General features: G+C 44.7%; 2 protein-coding genes across 12 annotated transcripts in view; one reads left to right on the top strand and one right to left on the bottom strand.

Annotated features, from left to right (window-relative positions):
• LOC106822286 (uncharacterized) overlaps positions 1 to 5214 on the bottom strand; it is a 205328-nt gene extending 200114 nt beyond the window's left edge. For all 4 annotated transcript variants that reach the window (XR_011502265.1, XR_011502266.1, XM_044767687.2 and 1 more), the window contains exon 1: positions 4974 to 5214. Coding sequence is in view for 2 of the 4 variants with exons in the window: in XM_044767687.2 (XP_044623622.2) it covers positions 4974 to 5214 (241 nt within the window). In the remaining 2 variants the exon portion in view is untranslated. The remainder of the gene's footprint in view (positions 1 to 4973) is intronic.
• Positions 5157 to 19916, top strand: part of KLF3 (KLF transcription factor 3) — a 35480-nt gene continuing 20720 nt past the window's right edge. For 2 of the 8 annotated variants that reach the window (XM_070506040.1, XM_070506043.1), the window contains exons 1-2: positions 14513 to 14707; positions 17047 to 17102. The gene's annotated coding sequence lies outside the window, so the exon portion shown is untranslated. Of the gene's footprint in view, positions 5296 to 14509; positions 14754 to 17046; positions 17103 to 19916 lie in introns of those variants that run through there. The other 6 variants (XM_044767685.2, XM_070506041.1, XM_044767684.2 and 3 more) reach the window with 5 other exon arrangements.

The following is a 19916-nucleotide window of genomic DNA, read 5'->3' as shown; positions in this document are numbered from 1 at the left end:
CATGCGCTGTTGAGGGGAATGTAAATTGGTGCAGCCACTATGGAACACAGTATGGAGGTTCCTCAAAAAATTAAAAATAGAACTACCATGTGATCCAGCAATCCCACATCTGGGAATACATACCCAAAGAAAATGAAGTCACTATCTCAAAGAGATAGCTGCACTCCCAAGTTCATTGCAACATTATTTACAATAGCCAAGATATGGAAACAACATAAGTGTCCATCAATGGATGAATGGGTAACGAAAATGTGGTGTGTATATATATACACATACACACACACAAATATATATATATACATACACACACACCCACACAATGGAATATTATTCAGCCATTTAACAAGAGGGAAATCCTGCCTTTTGCGACCACATAGATGGATCTTGAGGGCATTAAGTTAAGTGAAATAAGTCAGTGAGACAAAGACAAATACAGTACGATCTTCCTCATATGTGGAGTCTAAAAAAGCTGAACTCATAGAAACATAGAGTAGAATGATGGTTGCCAGAGGCTAGGGGGTAACAGAAGTGGAGAGATGTTGGTCAAAGGGTACAAACTTCCAGCGATAATAGGAATAAGGTCTGGAGAATCTTACATACAGCACGGCAGATACAATTAACGACACTGTATTATATACTTAAACATTGATATGAGAGTAGCTCTTAAATGTTATCACCACACACACACACAAAATGGTAATTATTTGAGAGGATGTAAGTTTTAACTAACCTTATTGTGGTAACCATTTTGCAATATATTTGTGTATCTAATCATCACGTTGTATGCCTTAAATTTACATATGTTACAGGTCAATAATATCACGATAAAGCTGGAAGAAAAAAAAATATGGATTTGTTTCCCTTTAAGGTAGCTGTATCTGTGTTGCTCATAATTTCACAAGCACAGGACATTTTCTGCCCTCATAACTTTGCCCATCAAACAAGGAGGAGAAACTTTCCTGGGGAACGAATGGAAACGCTCTGAAAGAGAGTGGAGGAGGAAGAAGGAATCTCAAGAACATGTGTTTGTGTATCAGAAAGAGATTGCCTGAAACGGAACTAATTGTGATATAAGCCACAAAAGAGAAAACGGAGACTCGTAATGGCTTGCGTCCACTCGGCCCTGAATCAACACAGTGTTATTGTTTAGTTGTCATCTACTAACCAACAAATATTTTTGGAATACTTTATATTTTCCAGACACTGTTCTAGGAGTTTGGGAAATAGAAAATGTCCCTGCTCTCAGGACGCCTAGGTTCTAACTGGGAAAATAGGTAACAAAAAAGTGAACAAGGATGACTAGACAGTGAGTGGAGAAGGGGGGGATATTTCAGATTGTGTGGCCAACAAAGTCATCCCTTAAGAGGTAATATTTGAGCTGGAAGTTAATGATGGAAAGAGCTGTCTGTATGGACATCCAAAACCTTGCTTTCCTCTCATGAGTACAAGATGTCTGCCATAGCTTCAAGCATCACATCCTCACACACCTTCCAAAGCAGGTCTGGGGGTTTATCCTTGCAAGAGTTTCTTTTCAGTATGAAGAAAAATATTTTCCATAAGCCCCAGCACACTTCCCTTTATGGCCCACTGGCCAGAATGAGGTCACATATCTACCCTCCAACAAGTCACTGGCAAAAGAGACTGGGACTGCAATGATTGGCTGGGAGCAACGATGCTGGGGCCAGGGAGGGGTATCCTTCCCTGACTATATGCTGCCCCAAACCCAAACCAGACTGGGCTGCTGTCCTCAAAGAACAAGAGTGAAACAGCTACCACAAGGACCAAGCTTGAGATATTTCATGTCTCCAGGATTTATTGAACACTTAAGCATGTGCCAGGCACTGCACTAGTGTTAGGGATAAAAAGAAGACCTAGGCACCACCTCGACCATCTCACTCTACTGCTTAAAAACACTCAGTGAAGGGAACTCCCTCTCCCCTCCTCTTCACTATTTCAAAGTACAGTTCATGACCACTTGCCACCCCAAAGCCTCTTCTCATCTCTTCAGCTCTGAATGACTTCTTCTCAATTCTTAGCTTATGTTTATCCATTTTACAGATATGCAATGAACATCTGGGTCATGGGATACAATTTTGCTAAAAAGACACGGTTGGTGGCCTCACCGAGTTCCTATTTCAGTGCCAGAGAGAGAGTCAAATAGCCAATTATAAAAAAGAATAAAGTGTTACAAGAGGTGAAGCATGGGTGCTATCAGAGCACCAAGAAGGATCACTTCCACTGTCCAAAGGTGGGGTGAGGGATGGTGGTAAGAAGAGATATATTTTGTTGAAAATGTCATTTAAATCAATATTTAAAAGATGAATAGCATTTAGGGAAATGAGAGTGCAGGTCAGGAGTTGGGGGAGAAGGCAAGGAGGCTAGCTGACCTAGAAAAATGAGCATGTGCAAAGGGCCAGAATGGGGAGAGTGAGTTGGAGGAAAGGAAAGGAAAGAAGCTCAGTGTTGCTGGAGAAAAGAGTGGGAGGGGAGGAGGGAGAGATGAGTCTACAATGATAGGTGGAGGCCAGGTCAGCAGGGTGGTAAACTCTTGGACTTTATCTGGAGGGGAGTAATTGAAGGGATTGATATTTTTAGGTTTGCATTTAGAAAAGGCAATCTTACTCCTTTGCTCCAATTCCTTTCCCACACCATAGCCATGCTACAAACAGGATAACCAACACAACACTAGCAATAGGCTGGACCAGGATAGTGGCCAAGGAGTGAGTAGGGATTGAGGAGGTCCAGGAGTCAGTGAAAGACAGGGCTGTGACCATCCAAGGAGCGGGAGGAGTCAAGCATGACTTCAGGCAGTCTGGTTCGGGCACCTGGAAGGATGGTGGTGTCCTTTGCTGGATGGATTCATTTTTGTACAAGTTCTGTTTGATCTGCCTCCCACGAGGCACTGAACACAATGTGTTCGTTAATTAACCTTTTTTATGACTCCTCTCCTCCCCGACCTTCCATATCACAGCCATTCCCTACTTATCTTGGATCACACTTTTCTCAGATAGACCTATTTCACTCTTCTCTTTTGGGTCCATACCCACATGAACAATGTAAAAAACTGGGTTTATGCGCCTTAGGTTTTCACCACTCCAGGTCCCTTGAGGGAAGCCTCTATTTTTTGGGCCCCTACTATGAGCCAGACACCGAAATGCAAAACAATTACATCAGTCATCACTAATATGTTTTCTCAGCTAATACAAATCTAAGGCATCCAATCAGACACTTAATGTCAGTGATCAATGAATTGCAATTAGTAATTGACATGAATCCAACTTTCTTTCTAGCATTTGTCTTTTATTCATTAAAAACCCCTCATCCCTTTACATTTTAAAGATTAATCTTATGGGACAGCATGATAGCATATGAACCAGTGTCAGTGCTGGGTCTTCTTTTATGTATGTGCATTTTTTACAATATGCAATTTCACTACTTGAGGTTACCCGGTACTGATTTTATAATACTGTGTAGCTACATGACGGGGCTCGGAATACACTGTATCTTTACGTTTTAAGTAGTACCATGCCTGCTTGAAGCATCAAAGCGAGAATGGTGAACTTAAAGAGCCTTTAAAACATCTTGAAACAATAACAAGCCGTAGACCGAAGAGGGACATTTTTAAACATTACACGGGACTGAAACAATTGAACCAATTTGTTCTTTGTTCTTTTTATTGTATTCTTTATTACATTAATACTGTTTAAAAAGAAACTCAAAAAGCATTAAACTACGGGGCAAGCTATACAAAGTCCTCCAAGGGGCCTGGCTTGGATGGAAGGCGCGTTTCCGCCGCCCCGCTCCCATCGCTGTGAAGGCCACGGAGCAAGCTCGCGCTCCGTCCCAGGGAAGCGACATGAAATGAAAGGTCACCGGGCTGAGCCCTGAGCTCGCCCCGGGTTCTCCCTCCGGGCGGGAGGATGCGGACTGACGTTTGCCAAGTCTTTGGGCAGGCCCGGCTGAGCAAATGCCGCTGCTACCGGTCGTCTTTTCGCTTCGTGGCAGGCCCAGCCCGTGGGAAGTTTGCTTTGGGGGGTCTCCCCGCCTTCCAAGGAAAAGTCCCGGGAGGCGGCGGGGGGGGGGGGGGGGCGCCACCCGGGCCGCCCCTCCCCGGGGCTGGGCGACGAGGGGGCCCCGGCGCCCCAGGGCACAAAGAAAAGAGCGCGCTAACAGGATGTCGAATGACCTTGGAAACTCGGGACCATTTTAGAGTTTGTCACCTCAACTGCCCTCCCCTTCTCCGCCGCTCTTTCTCTCTCCAACCCGCCCGGGTCCCCCCCGCTCCCTCCCCAGCGGTGCATTTTCCTGCTTTTGCTTTAAGAGAGTTGGAAGCACTGGGCCAGGAGGGGCCGCGGGGCCCAGCCCTTCCCGCCGCGCCCGGGGCCGCCCCGCCCGCCGGGGCCGGCGGACGGACGGTCACGGCCAGCCCGGGCCCCCGCCTCGGCTCGCCCGCGAGCCCGGCTGTGTGTTTTGGAAGCGGCGCAGCGGGCTGCAGCCCCGTGACGCCCGGAGCGGCCAGCGCCGCCCTTCCTTCCCCCCGGGCTCGGGCGGCGGCGCGGCGGCGGGGCCGGGCGGGCGGGGCGCGGGCTCCGGGCGCAGGGCGGAGGGCGCAGGGCGGGGGCGCGCAGGGCGGGGGCTCCGGGCGGGGGCCGGCGGCGCACGCCCAGCCCCACGGCCGCGCCGCGCCTCGCGGGACAGGTTCGGCCGGCGGGGCGGCGCCCGGCTCCGGGGAATAATGAGTGTCTGTCAGGCCGTCCCCGGGTGACTGGGCGGGGCGGGGCGGAGGCGGCGCGGGAGGCGGGGGTGGCGGGGGAAGGGCGCAGGGCGGGGTGCGTGTTTGCGCGAGTGACTCGGCCGACCCCTCCGGCGGCTGCCTCCACCCAAGTGGGTGGGGACCCGCCCAGCCCGGGCGGCCGCGGTGGCTCCCTCTCCCCTCCCTGACCCTCCCACCCTGGGTCCCAGCCTCTACTTACCCCGCCAGCCCCGGGAGGCTCGCAGAGCGAGCGGCGCCGGCGTCATGTGACTGCCCGGAGTTGGTGCCAGGAGCCAGAGGGGAGCCAGGAGCGGAGCCGCGCGGAGCCGGGCCCGACCAGAGCGCAGCGCGAGCGCCCGCCGAGCCGCGCCGCGTCCGCCGCACGCGCGCCAGTCCCCAGCGCGGGTCCCCGGCCCCGGCGGCCGCCGCCGCCCACGCCGCCCGGACTGGAGCGCTGACATTACTGCATTCGCGGGGTTCAGGGCAGCCCGGATCCGGGCCTTTATTTCTCGTCTGCAGCGCTCAGCACCGCGCCTGGAAAAGTAAGTCCCCTCTCCCTCACCTTTCCTTCTCGCCCCGACTCCTGCTGCCCCCCTTTTCGGCTCGTCCGGTCTAATTTTTTTCCACGGGGAGCGCGCAGGGAATAGGTGGGGGGTGCAGCGCGGGGGTGGGGGCGCCTGTGGGCTTGGGAAAGTGCAACAGCTCCTCGTAGCCGGGGGTGGGGGCGGAGAAGGAGGCGAGGGGGAGGGGGCCCCCGGGTTCAGCGGTCGAAAGTGTGGGATCGGGGAAAGCCACTGTGAGATCCGGGGGTGAGGAGAGCGAGGCCCGCAGCGCCCCCCGCGGCACCGGGGAGGGCGCGGGTGGGGGCTCACCTGTGTGGTCCCCCGGCCGCCCCCGCCCGCCCGCTCGCGATTCCCTCCAAAGCCCCAGAAATCTCAGTGTTCTCCGCGTGTGGCAACGTTGTTTGGAGAAAGGTAGCGCCGAGGCCGCGCGCTCCTGCTCCTCCCCCGCCTGGTCCCCCACCCCCGCGCCCTCCCCCTCCCCGCCCTCCGCCCGCGCCCCCCGCCGCCCTCCTCTTCGGACCGGGCGCCGGAGCAAAGTTGGAGCAGCCTCGCGGGCCCTGTGGGAAGAAACTTAGGGCACTTGGGACTGGAGGCAGCATCCCATTCTCGGTGCTGGAACCCAGAAGCTGCCAGGGTGTCTGGATCTTCGGGGGCAGGAGAAAAGAGCTGACCGGGTTTGGAGAGATCTTCGGGGGCATGGAGAGAACCTGCCGCAGTGCCTGGAGCAAGGATTGCAGCGTGGCTGGAGGCGGAGAGCGCCTTAAGCAACTGCCTGCAGCGTTAGGGACCCGAGCCGGGTGGGGACCGAGGGACTGATCTTTCGACCCGGACCCTTGGGACCTACTTAACATTTCAGAGTGGCTTTCTTGGAGATAGCAGAGAATACCTGGAATTCTCATGGCCACTTCTGTGGCAGATAACAGGGAGAATCTTTTCTGCTTTAAATTGTACAGCAACATACAATAACATTGGATGAAGACATGTGAATGGGACTTATTTTTATATGTCAGGTTAAACGGAAATTGGAAATCGCTCACCTCCTTGTATTTCACTAAAATAAACATTTTATACTGAATTTTTTACTAACTCAGGATGTATTTTTCCATTAACATCACCCAAGACACTTTAAATATATTGATTATATTCTCATAGGAGTCTGGTACATGGGGAAGAGTATGAAGTGGAATGAATCTTCATTTAGATTTAGTATCTGTAATTATTAAGCAAAATCCAGTGGAGAGTAGAGCACTTGTTCATTCTAAGTTTTTCCACAGAGCAATTTTGTGCTGTCCTTTTCTGAGTACTTTATGTATGAATTTGAAGAGCATTTTTATGAGGGAAATCCATCTGGATGATAATCTGTCTAACCCGAGGGAAGACTTGCTTTTAGGGAAAAAAAAAATCTGATAGCATTAACATCTCCAAAACTTGGGGACTTGTATTTTTCAAAGAAAGTGGACGAATGAGTTTCTTCTGGCTTGAAACATGGAGAATGTTAGTTGACATTAGGCTGTTAACAGAAAACTGAAATGAGATGTTTGATTAATTTTAATTCCCTAGAGAAACTGATATCTCAATTTCTACAGTCAGTGGGGTTTGCTGCGGAACTATTAGAAGAAAAAATCCTAATGTGCTATTGGTAAATTCAATGAAGAGATACTGTAAGGTACACATTCTGCTTGCGTGAAGGGGAATCCAAGTATTAAAATCCTAATGTGAGAATAATAAAAGTAGCTATTTTGACCACAAACCCTTGTCAGATATAAAACATAGCAACATAGCTTTAGAGAAAGCTATTGTTTTTTTCACTGCAAAGTTTCTAAATTAAAACCCAATCTTCTGGTTGCTATGGGCACAGTGATGCCTTTTTTTTTTTTTTTTTTACCTGTATTTATGTCTACACAGATTCTTAAATCTCTAATAATGGAAACCTGAGTTAAACAGTCCTGGCTGACAAAATAGAAAGAAATAATGGAAAAAAGGACTATGAATTGCTTTCACTACCTTAAAAATACCTAAAAGAAAATAGACATTTTAGGATGCCTTGTAAAAATTGTTACTCTATCCTACAGATTGTATGACAATTTTGGATTAAATAAAATGTCAGGAACAGAATCACATTCTCAAAAGGTGAATATCTGTAGATGTGTGTACATGTGACACCGATGTGCAGCTGTGTGCAAATATGTTTATAACTAGCCAGGTGAAAAAGACAATTGAAAATTTGAGGTGACTCTACATGTCTCACACTCTGTGTCTTGGAATTTCGTTCTGTGGCTAAGGGACCCTTAAAATTGGTCCAGTTTTCAGTTAGGTGGGATAACCCAATTGTAATCTGAATTCTTAACAGCAGTTCTCTGTCATCCTTTTCCTCATGATGCTCTGAGGCTGAACAATACTCATTACCCTAACCCAGAATTTGATCATGGCTAGCGACCAGCCATTGGGATGGGGAAGAAAGAGACAAAAGAAATCAGTAGGGAGGCTGGTGTTAATTAGGAAGGTTTCTGCTGCTTGCATATGATAAAATCACATGTTCACTTATGATGTTTACTGTATGTGGAAGCTCCTATTTGTAAATAGGGCAGGTCCCCTGTATAAAGCTGGTGTTATTATTCGCACCCATAGAACAAACACCTCCACCAGCCCCCACCCCCCACCGCCTTGTTGTCTTAAAAAACTCCAGCTGCTCATGAATATAGGGTCAGGGAGGGCCGGCTAAATGTTTCTCTGTGCTTTCTCTCCAGCACAGCCAGCAGAGCTGTTTCCTGTTCTTTGTTTCAAGGCTGGGGTTTGCGTCATACATTCCAAGTGGCATATGTGTGCTCTTTCCTGTTTCAGGCTGTTTTCTGGTAGATCAGTAGCCCAGACCAGGCCGTGGTCCCTGCCGCTAAACTCCCTGTCCCCACCCAGGGAGTTATCATGTCTCTACACACTTGCGATTGCTTAAGATGCCTGTGTTATGTCATAATGAGAAGTCAGTTAACCTTTTTACATACACACTTTGCTCCAATGTGTTTATGTGCGTGAATACATACTTTTACCTTTTTTAATTTTTCATTGCCAAATTGTGATTTTATGAATTTTGTGTGCGTATTGGCTAGACATCTAAAGGAGGTGGTTTTTGTTTGTTTGTTTGTTTTCCATTCTGGTTTTGAAGTGGGTAGCAGGTTTGTTTTGAGATAGGCGTTTTTGCCCTGAAGCTGTCAGTTTTGGATTGGGATTACCACTTTGCAGTTTAGAAGATGGAGCATTATCTGAAAGATGTGGCCCACCCTTTTTCACATTAACACTGGACGCTCCGGGCATAAGTGTCATCGGATGGAGAACTTAAGCAGTCTTGGCAGCCTGGACTGACTTGAAAGTCTTGCTTATGTCTTAAGGAAGAAATCTTTAGAAAAAGTGTTGAAGCAAAGCTCAAGATGTATAGAGAAAGTCCAAAAATCCCAGGACTATTTCTTTTTTAAAGAGAAAGATTTAAATACTAGCATAATTTTTTTAAAGACAAGGATTTTACTGTGTTCTAGGTCTGATTTCCAAACTGTTTTAAGAATAAAAAGCTCAAAGAAAAGGAGAACTGGAAATAAATTCATTTATTGATAGTTTGAAAGATTGTAATCTTATATTTTGAAAAGAGGAATGCTCTTGTTTTGATTATTTTACAATAACTTTTTCTCAACCCTTTTTTTTTTTCTTTTGTGTGTATTCTGTCAGTTGTGGGCTAACAAATTTCTGGGTTAACTATTTAAAACCTACTTTAACAAATTATTTTTCTCTTGGTTCTTCAGAAAATAAGTTTTAAAGAAATGGTTGGAAAAGAAAACTTAGCAAGTTTTAACTTATTTTTGGATTTTCTTTAAAATCTAAAGGGGTTACCTACATGTTCTCTAATGGAATTAATTCAGAGTTGCTGAGGCAGCAATTTAGACCCCATCCTCCCCAAAATTGATGAAAATAGTACTTTGGTTTTAATTTGATGTCCCACCACATTCTTTATGGATAAAGGAAAATGTATAATATGATACTAAGAAAGCTACTAGAATCAAATAGTAGGCTACTGATAGCCTTCCTTGAAAAAAGATGGAAGTTTTGGAAAGTCTCAATAAGATTTTTCCTTTCTCCTTTGGGGGAAGCAAATTTGAAATATTAACCCAATTTGTAGGACAAGAGGCCTTTAAACTGAAATTCATAAGTAAACCCAAGTTGAAGCACCTTTTTCTGTTTTAGTTCCAAAGTTGTTAACAATCTAACTAGATTTGGTAGACAGAGTCTTTATTTGGCTGATTCCAAATCATTCTTCCCCATTTCAGGAGAGAGGGAGGTGGTTCATAGAGATGATTAGAGTCTAATATAGTCTATCAGAAAAATAATTTTTTGAGGCTTTTAAATGTTAAGCTAAACAATTGAAAAAAAATTATACCAGTCTGACAGTTACCACAATTACAAAAAAGGGGGGGAGGGGGGATAATAGTTTCATCTCTTGACCATGCAAATCATTATTCCTAATTTAATTCCATTTTATCTCCATCCCCCCATTAAATAGTGGCCTTCTTAGTATTTCCAAATCAACATTTTTGCTATAATGAACAGCTTTCTTAAGTGGCATTTCTAACTCTCTGTTTTCACACCTAGTTGTGTTTAAGAAAAAAATAATAAAAACAAGCAACCTCATCCTTTAAATATTAGCAATTATATTATTCTGGAAATTGGATTTCTTTCTGCAGTGCTTATTTGTCATTGGTTCTAGCTTTTTAAAAAAAAAAAATCCTAGAATCATAAAACCCTTGATAATCTGGTTTGCTAATATATCATATTCTAGGCAGAATTCATCTTGGAGTAATTTGGAAGAGAAGGATTTTGATGGTTTTTAGCATTCTCACTTTCAGGGCTGATCTCTCCCTTCCTTAGACCCTGGTTCTCATCTGAAGCAGTAATGCCAGAGCTCGAGACAGGAAACCAGACAGCAGTCTGCCCTGATAAGGGAGAGCATTGTCTAAAGGAGGTAGCCCTGCTTTTTTCCCCCTCAACTCTCCATCTCTGAAATTAAGTAGTAATAAAAGAGACACAAGCTATAGACACAGTTTCTGAACCAGGAATAGGACTGTTTTTTCCCAAAGCAAAAAAATATCCTCTTAACTGGCTCTGTGCTTTTTCTGGAAGGTCACTGTAGTTCAATGGAACATGTGAAAGAAAATTATCAGTATATTTTGTATCCCTCGGTCAATATGTTTAATAGTAAAGTCCTTTCTCTGGCAAAACAGGTTCCCAGAGCTTTTTGAAACTCACGCCATTGTGTTGGCAGGCCGAATACATTATCATTTCACCCATCTAATTATTAAGGAGAGCTGGAGACTGAACATACCACGTCAAGTGGCCCTTCCTCCCATGCATTCCATGTAACCCTGCATCTAGCTCTTGGCCTGATTGCCAGGACAGGGGTGCATCCTGAGGCAGCCCCCTCCCAGGAGGACCCTGAAGAGCTCGGCTTAGCCTGGGACGTGCTGTAGAGGGCTGCCAATTTCTGGAAGGCCTGGGGATCTCCAGGGATGGCCTGGAGCTAGTGTCAACCCACATCAGTGGAGTTTGGCCAAATCTAGACGTAAGAGATCAAGTGGACATTGAGGTCAGAGCTTCTACCCTGGAGAGCGACCTGTGGATCAAGTGTGGGTTTTTTCTCCTTTGGCCTATATGCTCTTCTTTCTACTAACTACTGTTCTTTGAATCTAATCACTGAAATCCACTCCTTTATCTATTCTTGCACTCTGCACCCTGGTACCTTCCACAGCTCTGTACCCCAAAGCTACTTTCATTCATAAGTTCAAGTTCCTGTTCTGCTTAGTTCTCCAAACAAAGGAGTTATTCTCTCTCAAGCCTCCCAAAGTTTTCGCATTTACTCTGCGTTTTAGGTTTTAGAAGGTCCTTTTCAGGCCAGCTTCACTGGCCCCTGGGCAAATTTTCCTTGTGCAACACCTGCTATAGAATCCTTCTGGAGCCCTCGTTCTTCATGTTATCTTGACATGTGAGCAGTGCAGTTTGCCATCCATTCATTTATTCATCTCACAAGTATTTATTGAGTACCTACTCCTTAGAGCTAATCTCAAATTATGTGCAGTCATTACTGGTTATGCCACAGGATGGAGTAGGTCTGGGTTGATCTAACCTGAAAAGGCCTTTTGAAATCTTAATTGCCCACTGGAACCTCCCCATGGCACTGCCTACCATGAGCCAGTGTGGCACTGCACACGTCCCACACCCTCTGTACCAGGGGAGCGGTCCCAGGATAAGATGACTTGACTTAAAAGTCGGTCCCACAGCACAGATGCTGAAGCAGAACAGAAAGCCCTGGGTCTGCAGGCGGACGCACTTCTGTTCTTGGCTGCAGCTCCAACCAGCTCTGTGGATTTGGGCGAGTCATTTCACCTCTGTTCCTCCATTTCCTCATTTCTAAAATGAGGATGAGGGCCTGACCCTTCCACCTTTGTAGAGTTATTATGAGGATTTCCGTATTTACTTGGGTAAAAGCTGCCAATTTTTCTCAGCAGTTTTATGGACCAATTGCAGGTGCATTGGCTAGGAAGAATAATAGCCTAATTGGGGGCCTTCAGAATGTGTCCTTTGATCTTGTGTCCAAGCATGCATGCTAGGAGAGAGTAGGCAACAGGGGCCAGTTGGGAGGAGGCGAAATTGCCACGACTGTAGATACACTGTCCCCACATTCCATATCCCCCATAGACAGGTCTGTTCACAGAAATCGCTATCCGTCTATTACTGTTTGTGCTGTGACATTGTCCTTTGCCCAGGAGGCAGTAGAGTGTGGTGCCAAGTCCTCCAGCCTTGAAGTCAGACTACTTTGGGTTCCAATTCTGTCTCTACAACTTAGCAGCTGTGTGATGTTGGGCAGATTACTTTACCTCTCTGTTCCAGTGTTCTCATCAATAAAATGGGAAGGTAGGACCCACTTGATAGGCATTAAGTGACACAGTCCATGTAAAGAACAGCACCTGGAGATTACCAATGATGAAGGTGGTGATGATCAGCAGGAAACCTGTGACATCACTTAGCTCCTGGCTTGCCTTGGTCAACAGAAGTATCCTCTGGAAAAAAAGACCTAATGTTTGTTACACACGCATGTACCCTTCTCATGCAGTTGCCTCTTTTCTCGCTTGCTCACTCTCTCCCTCTTTCTTGTTTTAGGTTTTAAAACAGAGAGTAGAGATCTTCACATTAGACTTGTTTAGATCTGACTGAGTAGGTGATAACAAATTCTTTGAGGGTGATTCTGATAAGGTCTCTGGAGGGACCCATGACAGGCAAGGTTAAGGTTAAGAGCACTAACTTTTTTGGAGGAGATTTGGTTTAATAGGTTTGCTTTTTAGGCCTTGTCACCTCGATTACTTATTTAAGGGAGATTTCAACTGCATTCAAAGGGAGATGACTGTAGAAGTCCTACTGTGGGCTGAGTGCTCTTATATTCTCTCCTTATGCCTGACAAGAAAACTACCAATGTGAACACACCTGATCTCCTTTGGGGAGTAGGGAGGGAGCCCTCCAAGGAGTGCAAGGCACCTGAGATGTGCCATTTGGAACGTTAAAAGGTTCAGCCTATCTAGGTAAAAAGAGGTGGCCTCAGATCTGCCAAGGCGCAGTCAGCTGGCTGCACAGAGTGGGGAGGGCCTTGAGCTGGTCTTTGAAGAATTAGGAGGATTTAGATAAGCCGGAAGGGGACGGGGCATTCCACGCTGGTTGCCCAGCATCAGGGCCAAAAATGAACAAAGAAATGGGCTGGGGGGGGGGGGGGGCGGGTTGGGAGGAGACAGGACAGGGCAGCCAGCATGAAGGGCACTTGTTGGAGCAGGGGGCAGCTGGTGGGAAAGGGGGTGCTGGGTGTGGGTGCTTGACTGCATTCTGCACACCCGGGGATCCCATTGGAGGGTTTGTGAGCTTGGGAAAGACTAAATGAGAAGAGGGCTCTGAGAAATGTAGGTGGCAAGGTGGTTGGCATGGATTGGAGGGGCTAAGGGACAGGGGGTGGGGAGACCAGTGGAGGAAAAACCCCAGTAGCACAGACTTGAGCCACCGAGGGGCTGGGCCCCAAGGGCAGTAGTAGAAATGGAAGGAAAAGTTGATGAGGAAGGTTTAAAAGATGACCTCTAGGTTTCCATGGTGAGTGACCAGCAAATGAGGCAAATGGGAGATGAGGGGTGATGGGCAGCCCTTTCAAGGCAGGAGCAAGGAGGAGGGGGATTTGGATTTGGGATGTGTTGAATCAATTGTATTACATAGCAGTGGTTCAAAATGCTTTTCTGTTCCTTTTTGTTTGCTTTTGAAGGGAGAGGGCAGTATTAGCTCGTGGCTTCATATCCAAAGGTTCTGGGCTCTATGAGATAAACTTTTCATGGAGAATCTTCAGGAGCCAAGGGAACGACCACCACCCTGACGATTCTCTCTGGTTATTTTTAAGGTTCCAACCATCCCTGCTCAGGCTGGAATTTCCAGGAACTGGCTGCTGACCTGAGCCAGTTGGTCCCTCCCAGCCTCCCCCTCCCTCCAGGGTGGGGCCCCATGGGTGGAGTACTCTTAGGGTGGAGTCGGGTGGGTCCTGAGTGATAGGACACCGAGCAGAGAGGCAGCATGGCCTCCCGCAGCCCTTCTGGGTTTGATTATATAACCCTTCACAGAAGAGAATTGTGAGGGCTTAGGCAGGCCTTGCAAGACGTGCACATAGCAGGATTACACATTATAGGTATTTTTCAGTTAATCTTGGGTTGCTTGCCCTTTAAAACTAAAATACAAAATTATCAGCATAAAGAAGGAAAACAAGTATGTAACCTTAGTAGGGAAAATGATTAGCATTTGCTAAAATTCCTTTAAGAAAGGTGTGGGACACTACTAATCAGATGGCATTGAACTTGAGAGTTTACTTAAAGGGTATGGGTATGGGTTTGGGTTTCCCCACCCCCAACCCTTCTTTACTGGGCCTCAATCTGGAAATTGTGTAGGGATTCTGCTTGCTTCTTACCTTTGCACCTGTCCTTATTTACATGCAAAATCAATTGCTTCACTTGGTCTTTCCGAAGTACAGGGTGTGGGCAGAATCTTATCTGAAGCCATGTCCTGTTTGGACAAGTTGGACTCGCCTTGGCAACTCTCCATAGGGTGGAGTAGCTGGGTGGAGGCAGGAAAGTAAAATTGGGTGGCTTGTTAGCAGACAGAGGAGAGGGCGGATTGTTTGCTCTCTGGATCATTATATTTGATCTGAAACGAAATAATTAACTTCTTTCCCATTTACAAAGCATTTTGATGCAAAATAACGAATCTAATTTATGAGGGGCAAAGATTTAGAAATACTCCGTGGAATTTTTTCCTTTCAAACCAACCCTAGAAGACTGAGGTGAGTGAAAATCATCCAGTGATAGGAGAACGGGAAGCGTTGCCAGGTAGGTGCCAGCATTTGGCTGTTCTAGAAGGAACCTGCAGCTTGGAAATGCCTGCTTCACATCTGTTGCCCGTCCCCTTGTATTTCTGGCCAGAGCAACTGCCATTAAATATTCCACTCACTAGGAGCTCTTGAGGAGTTTAGGTATGGGGTGAAGAAAGAAAAAAGTTTCTTTGGAAAGGAAGTTTAGCTACAGGGATGTTGCACACACACACACGATTTTTTTTTTCTTTTTTCCCCGAAGTTCCTTTGGGGCGTAAAGGGTGGGGGAAGGTAACATGTAACATGCTTCCTCCTTTAATATCCAAACTGTTGGTAGAGTTGAAAAAAGGCGCTTACAGATGGTGTGTTGGTTTGATCATGCTGTTTTTCTCCTTACACCTGGCTGAGGTCAGCTAGGAAACAAAGATTTGCTTTGAGGGAGGCTGTGGCAATTTGGAGCTTTAGGGTCAGGCTGGGTTAGGGAGGATAATGCAGGGACCCTTTGAGGGTCTGAGGAAAGAAAGATACGGAAACGGCATAAAAGAGATGAGATGGGAGAATGTCAAAGGCAATCCTGCTATTTCACCCAGAACTTTGCTTCAGACACATATTCATTTTCTTTCTCTCTCTCTCTCTCTCTCTGTCTCTCTCTCTCTCTCTCTCTCTCTCTCTCTCTCTCTCTCTCTCTCTCTCTCTCTCTCTCTCTCTCTCTCTCGTGCTTCTAAGGAAGGGGCAGTCATTTATAAGGTGGTTTCTGTAATAAAACATGCTCTGGCTTCAAGACAAGCTACTTTCAAAGGAGTTTGGTTAAATCATAACCTCCTCTGACATTAACGGCTGTGTGTGTCCCTAAGCCCCGTGGCTCATTTGTGCCTCATAAACCAGTTGTCGAGGAGGCTTCCTGGGCCACTGGGACTGCGAGAGGGAACTGGATTCCTTCTGAAACTTCATGTAAATGATTCACCAAAGCTTCTTAATACGTAATCATGCAGTTTTCCATTTTGGCAAAAATCTGACCCTTATTTTAACATCTGAAAAGGCAGAAGTCTAAGTGGAAAGAGTGTGAAGGGAAATCTGTTTCTTTCTTCTGGAGGAAAATTCAGTTCTGTTGACCCTTCTCAGCAAAGTAGCATAGTTGGGGAAGGTGACATTTACTCCAGTTACAGGAAATTATTTTGGCAATGATGATGTTCCTATATTTTTGCTTTTAAGCACCTCGATAACTTAGAAGTTTCTTTAAAACCAGTTTTGCCCTTTTTTCTCTTTTAAATGCGGTTTTGTTATCCTGGGTTTGCTTAGTTTAGAATGTATTTCTTCTAAGCTAGTTAAATACAACTAAGATGTAAATGTGTTTATGATTGGAAAATAGTTGTAAGGAAACACAGAACCGCATTTGGGGCCTCCTCATCTCTGTGATACCCACAAAAAATGGTTAACAGAATTCCTGAGAGCCTGGTTAAAACCCACTAGGTTTAAAGACCCTGACGTTGGCAAACTCAATTTAGTGCCGGCGTCCTAGTCTCTAATACCTGTTTTATTGCGCCACCTGCTGGTACTACTTAAGATTGCCGTCAGTGTTGTGTAATAGATTTTCTTCAGCATTTGCAGTTTATTTAGCGTTCTTTTAAAATGATGGTAATAGTCCCAGAGCACTGAGCTGCCCTGTGTAGCAAAAGCCACTGTGTTTCGGGACCTGATTGTTCTATAAGTTACTTCTCAGTTACATGGAGGGTACTTTGGAGACATTGTAATCACTGTTGTCTGATGCTAGACCAGAACCCCAAGACAAAGTCAAAACTAGTGGCGAAGTGGTCTATTCAGAGATAGGCAGAGTAGGTAGGGAGTATAGAAGTTTTCTGCAGATAAATAAACAAATGCCTCATTTGTGTTAATGTGTTTGATTCCCTTCCTAAATTTGGTTCCTTTTTAGCTTAGCTTTCCTCTCTTGTTTTAACTAGAGGGTTTAGTTGTAGAATTATAAATTTAAAAATTGGCTCTCAGATGTGTCTGAAGCTGCCCCCCCACGCCTCCTGAGAAGCTCTCGTGAACAGTTTAGGGTGGATTGTTTTCTCTGCAGTCCTTCTTTCGTTCTGTGTCCTGTGACTCTCAGTAGAAGTATGACCAGTCATTTTAGAAGCTCCCAAATTGGGAACAAATGTGCTGGACCTGTGAATGGATAGGGAGTTGGATTCTGTTTGGAGTGGTTTGAATTTTGCAGCCTCTTTTTTTCTATATTGTCCAGTGATGCATTATTTAGTGAGGAGTTTCAAAACGAGGTATTCTAATTCTATCGTTTCTTCTTCATTTCTTAGCTGAAGTACTTCTATGAGAGAAATATCCCTTCATCAGCGATTGAGTTACTCTTGAGGTACAGTTCTGAACAAATAAACATACCTTTACAATTCTTTTTTAATAAAAAGGAGTTGGCTTTTGTTAGAATAGATGCTTTGTATTAGACTTTTTTTTCTTACAAGTCTTACAAAGCACTAATGTCCTTAAATTTAGATAAAACATAAAAATCAAAGAACAAAAGTATTTTAAATCATGTCTTAAAATGGTAAAAGATACGGCAGGTGAATGTGTAACTCATTTCTAAATGGATTCTGTGGTCGTTGCTGTGGGCATTAGAAAAAGTCATTGGTGGCTTTATGAGCTAAATGGTAGCATTAGAATTTGAACCAGAATGCACTCCGAGCCCATGGTCTTAAACCCACCGTGCTGCTCTTACTGGTGGTAAAGGGGGCAGGGCGGCCTGAGGTGTGGAGGTGCTAGGAAGCTGTTGTGGCGGAGCGGCTGTGAGGTGGCAAGGCCCTGTATAAGATCTCACACAGGATATAGGCACTATTAACTTTTGAACTGAATTTAGTCTGAGTTTTTTTTTAAGAGTGGAGAGGATTGACCTCCAAGTCTATGTATGTTAGCAAGGGACGCTACTCCAGAAGTTGGACCCAGCAAATTTAATGGTGTGTACAGTATGTACATACAGAAATTGTGTCCATATTTATTGATATAAATAATTTAGAAGGCAAAGGAGTTTTGTTTTAAATCTCGTTTGATCTTCCTGCTTGTGAAAAAGAATTGCCCTTTGGCAGGACCAGGATGCACATCTCCTGCTTGAGTCTCAGGACCAGGGCTCTTTCCTTATATACCTGAGAATATGAGTGCTTTTATTTAAATGATTTGCATCAAAATACTGTCCTGTGGAGTGGATGAATCTGTAAATTAAATTTAAAAGGCCTGGGGGAGGGGTGGTCAGCCATGGGTCAGGGCTGCTGAATTATGTGACCTCATTGACACAAGCAGGCGATCTCACATCTTTTGTTTACGGTCTGCTATGGGACACTGGACAGCAATTCTTAGAACCATATCCATCTGTACAGCTGCTAGGCTGGGAACTGGTTAATAATAGATCCCAAGACACAAAAGGGGTTTTCATCCTTCGTTATGAAATCATCCATTTTTCACTGGCTGTTGGGGTTTGTTCTTGCTGGGATACATAAGAGGGTGGTAGCACCATTGATTTGAGCAGCCTGGTATCAAATTGTGTTCTCAGATTATAATACGTCCTGTGATGTAGGAAAATAAAATTTTGAAGTCAGGGACTTATGTTGAGTTAATGATGATATTCACGTGTTGTCATGAGACCAAGAATAGGCTTTCTTCAACAAAGCAATGAAGCACAAGAACTACACAGAGTTACTTTCATAATTGTGTATGAAGATATCTTAGTATAACCCAAAAAGCATGGACACAACAAACTACAGGATTGCTGTCATGGAGGTAGAAGTGGAGGTGGGGAGTTTGAGTACTGAAACAGAGGAACTAATCTAGAACTAGGGACTTCTACAGCTTTTTCAGGTAGAACTCAATCTGGAGCTTCTTCACTTTCCCACCCAAACCAAAGTGATCTATAAAGACCTCACCTTTAACCAAAGCACTGAACATTTAAACCAAATTTGGATAGCAGGTGCCTGAAGCAGGTTGTTGAAATTCTGGGGAGTAGCTGGGCAGTGATCCCATAACCTATAAAAGGCAGGTGAATGTTGAGCAGACTGAATATTTTGTCTTGTGAGGAAGCAGTTGACATGAGGTGGATTAGTGGACTAGTATAGAATACATAAGGAAATGGAGGGATAATATGAGCATAACATATAGGAAGAGAAGAGAAAGACCAAACAGGATCAAGATGGACATTTTCTTTACAATAGGCTAAAGATTGGCTTAATTCCTCATGAGGAGAAATTGGAGGGAAAACAAGCTGGTAGTCTTCATATATAAAAAGTGCTTAGGAAACAATAAGAGGTGGAGGGGAGAGCTCAAGACCTGAATATAGGTATTTCTCAAAAGAAGAAGTGTAAATGGTAAATAAAGATGAAAAAGAATCAACATCAATAATTAAATCAATTTAAAATAAAAATAGTTTGCCTTTTGGTACTAACAAATTGGCAAAGTTTTTATTATTTTAGGTGATAGTATACATTGCTGGTAGAAATGTTGGGAAACAGGTTCTATTTTATTGATGAAAATAATAGAGCATCTTTGCTGGATGATACATCAGATATTTTGGAAAATGTGCTTCTCACTCAAGAATTCCCCATTGTAAAATTAATACTAAAAATTAATTAAGAGCATACAGGAGGATATAAGTATAAAGATGCTCATTGCTGTCTATAATGGTGAAAATTTAGAAGCAACTTAAGTGCCCAATAAAAAGGGATAATTTAAATAAAGTGATCTGTTCATGCAGTGGCACACTGAGTTTGATGGTTTGGAACCATACTTACTGAAAAAGAAACATTTTCACAATAAATTGTCAAGTGAAATTATGGGTATGAAACAGCGTGCATACTTTAATCCATTTAAAGAGTCTAGAAGAATAAAAAAAGATATTATTAATGATAGTTGGTTCTAGGTTTTCTTTTTGCTTGTCTTGTTTTGCCCTGATTTTTCTCTAATCAACATAAGGAAAAAAGAAACGATATTTAACATTCATATGTAATGTGAACTTCTGTTCAGTTGCACAGCAATCTTAAGCAAGCTTTGCAGCTCAGAAGGGGCTGTACGTATTGTTCCAGAAATGTCAGGGTTTATGTATTTGAGTTAGAAATGCCAGTTGGCTCTCATCTGGTTATGACCATGGAGTCTGGTTTTAATTATATAAAATAGCATCTTTCATAGGTAA

Source organism: Equus asinus, chromosome 3 (genome assembly GCF_041296235.1).
Source record: "Equus asinus isolate D_3611 breed Donkey chromosome 3, EquAss-T2T_v2, whole genome shotgun sequence".
Lineage (NCBI taxonomy): Eukaryota > Metazoa > Chordata > Mammalia > Perissodactyla > Equidae > Equus > Equus asinus.
Note: the sequence above shows the minus strand (reverse complement) of the source record. Positions and strands in the feature narration are given on the sequence as shown.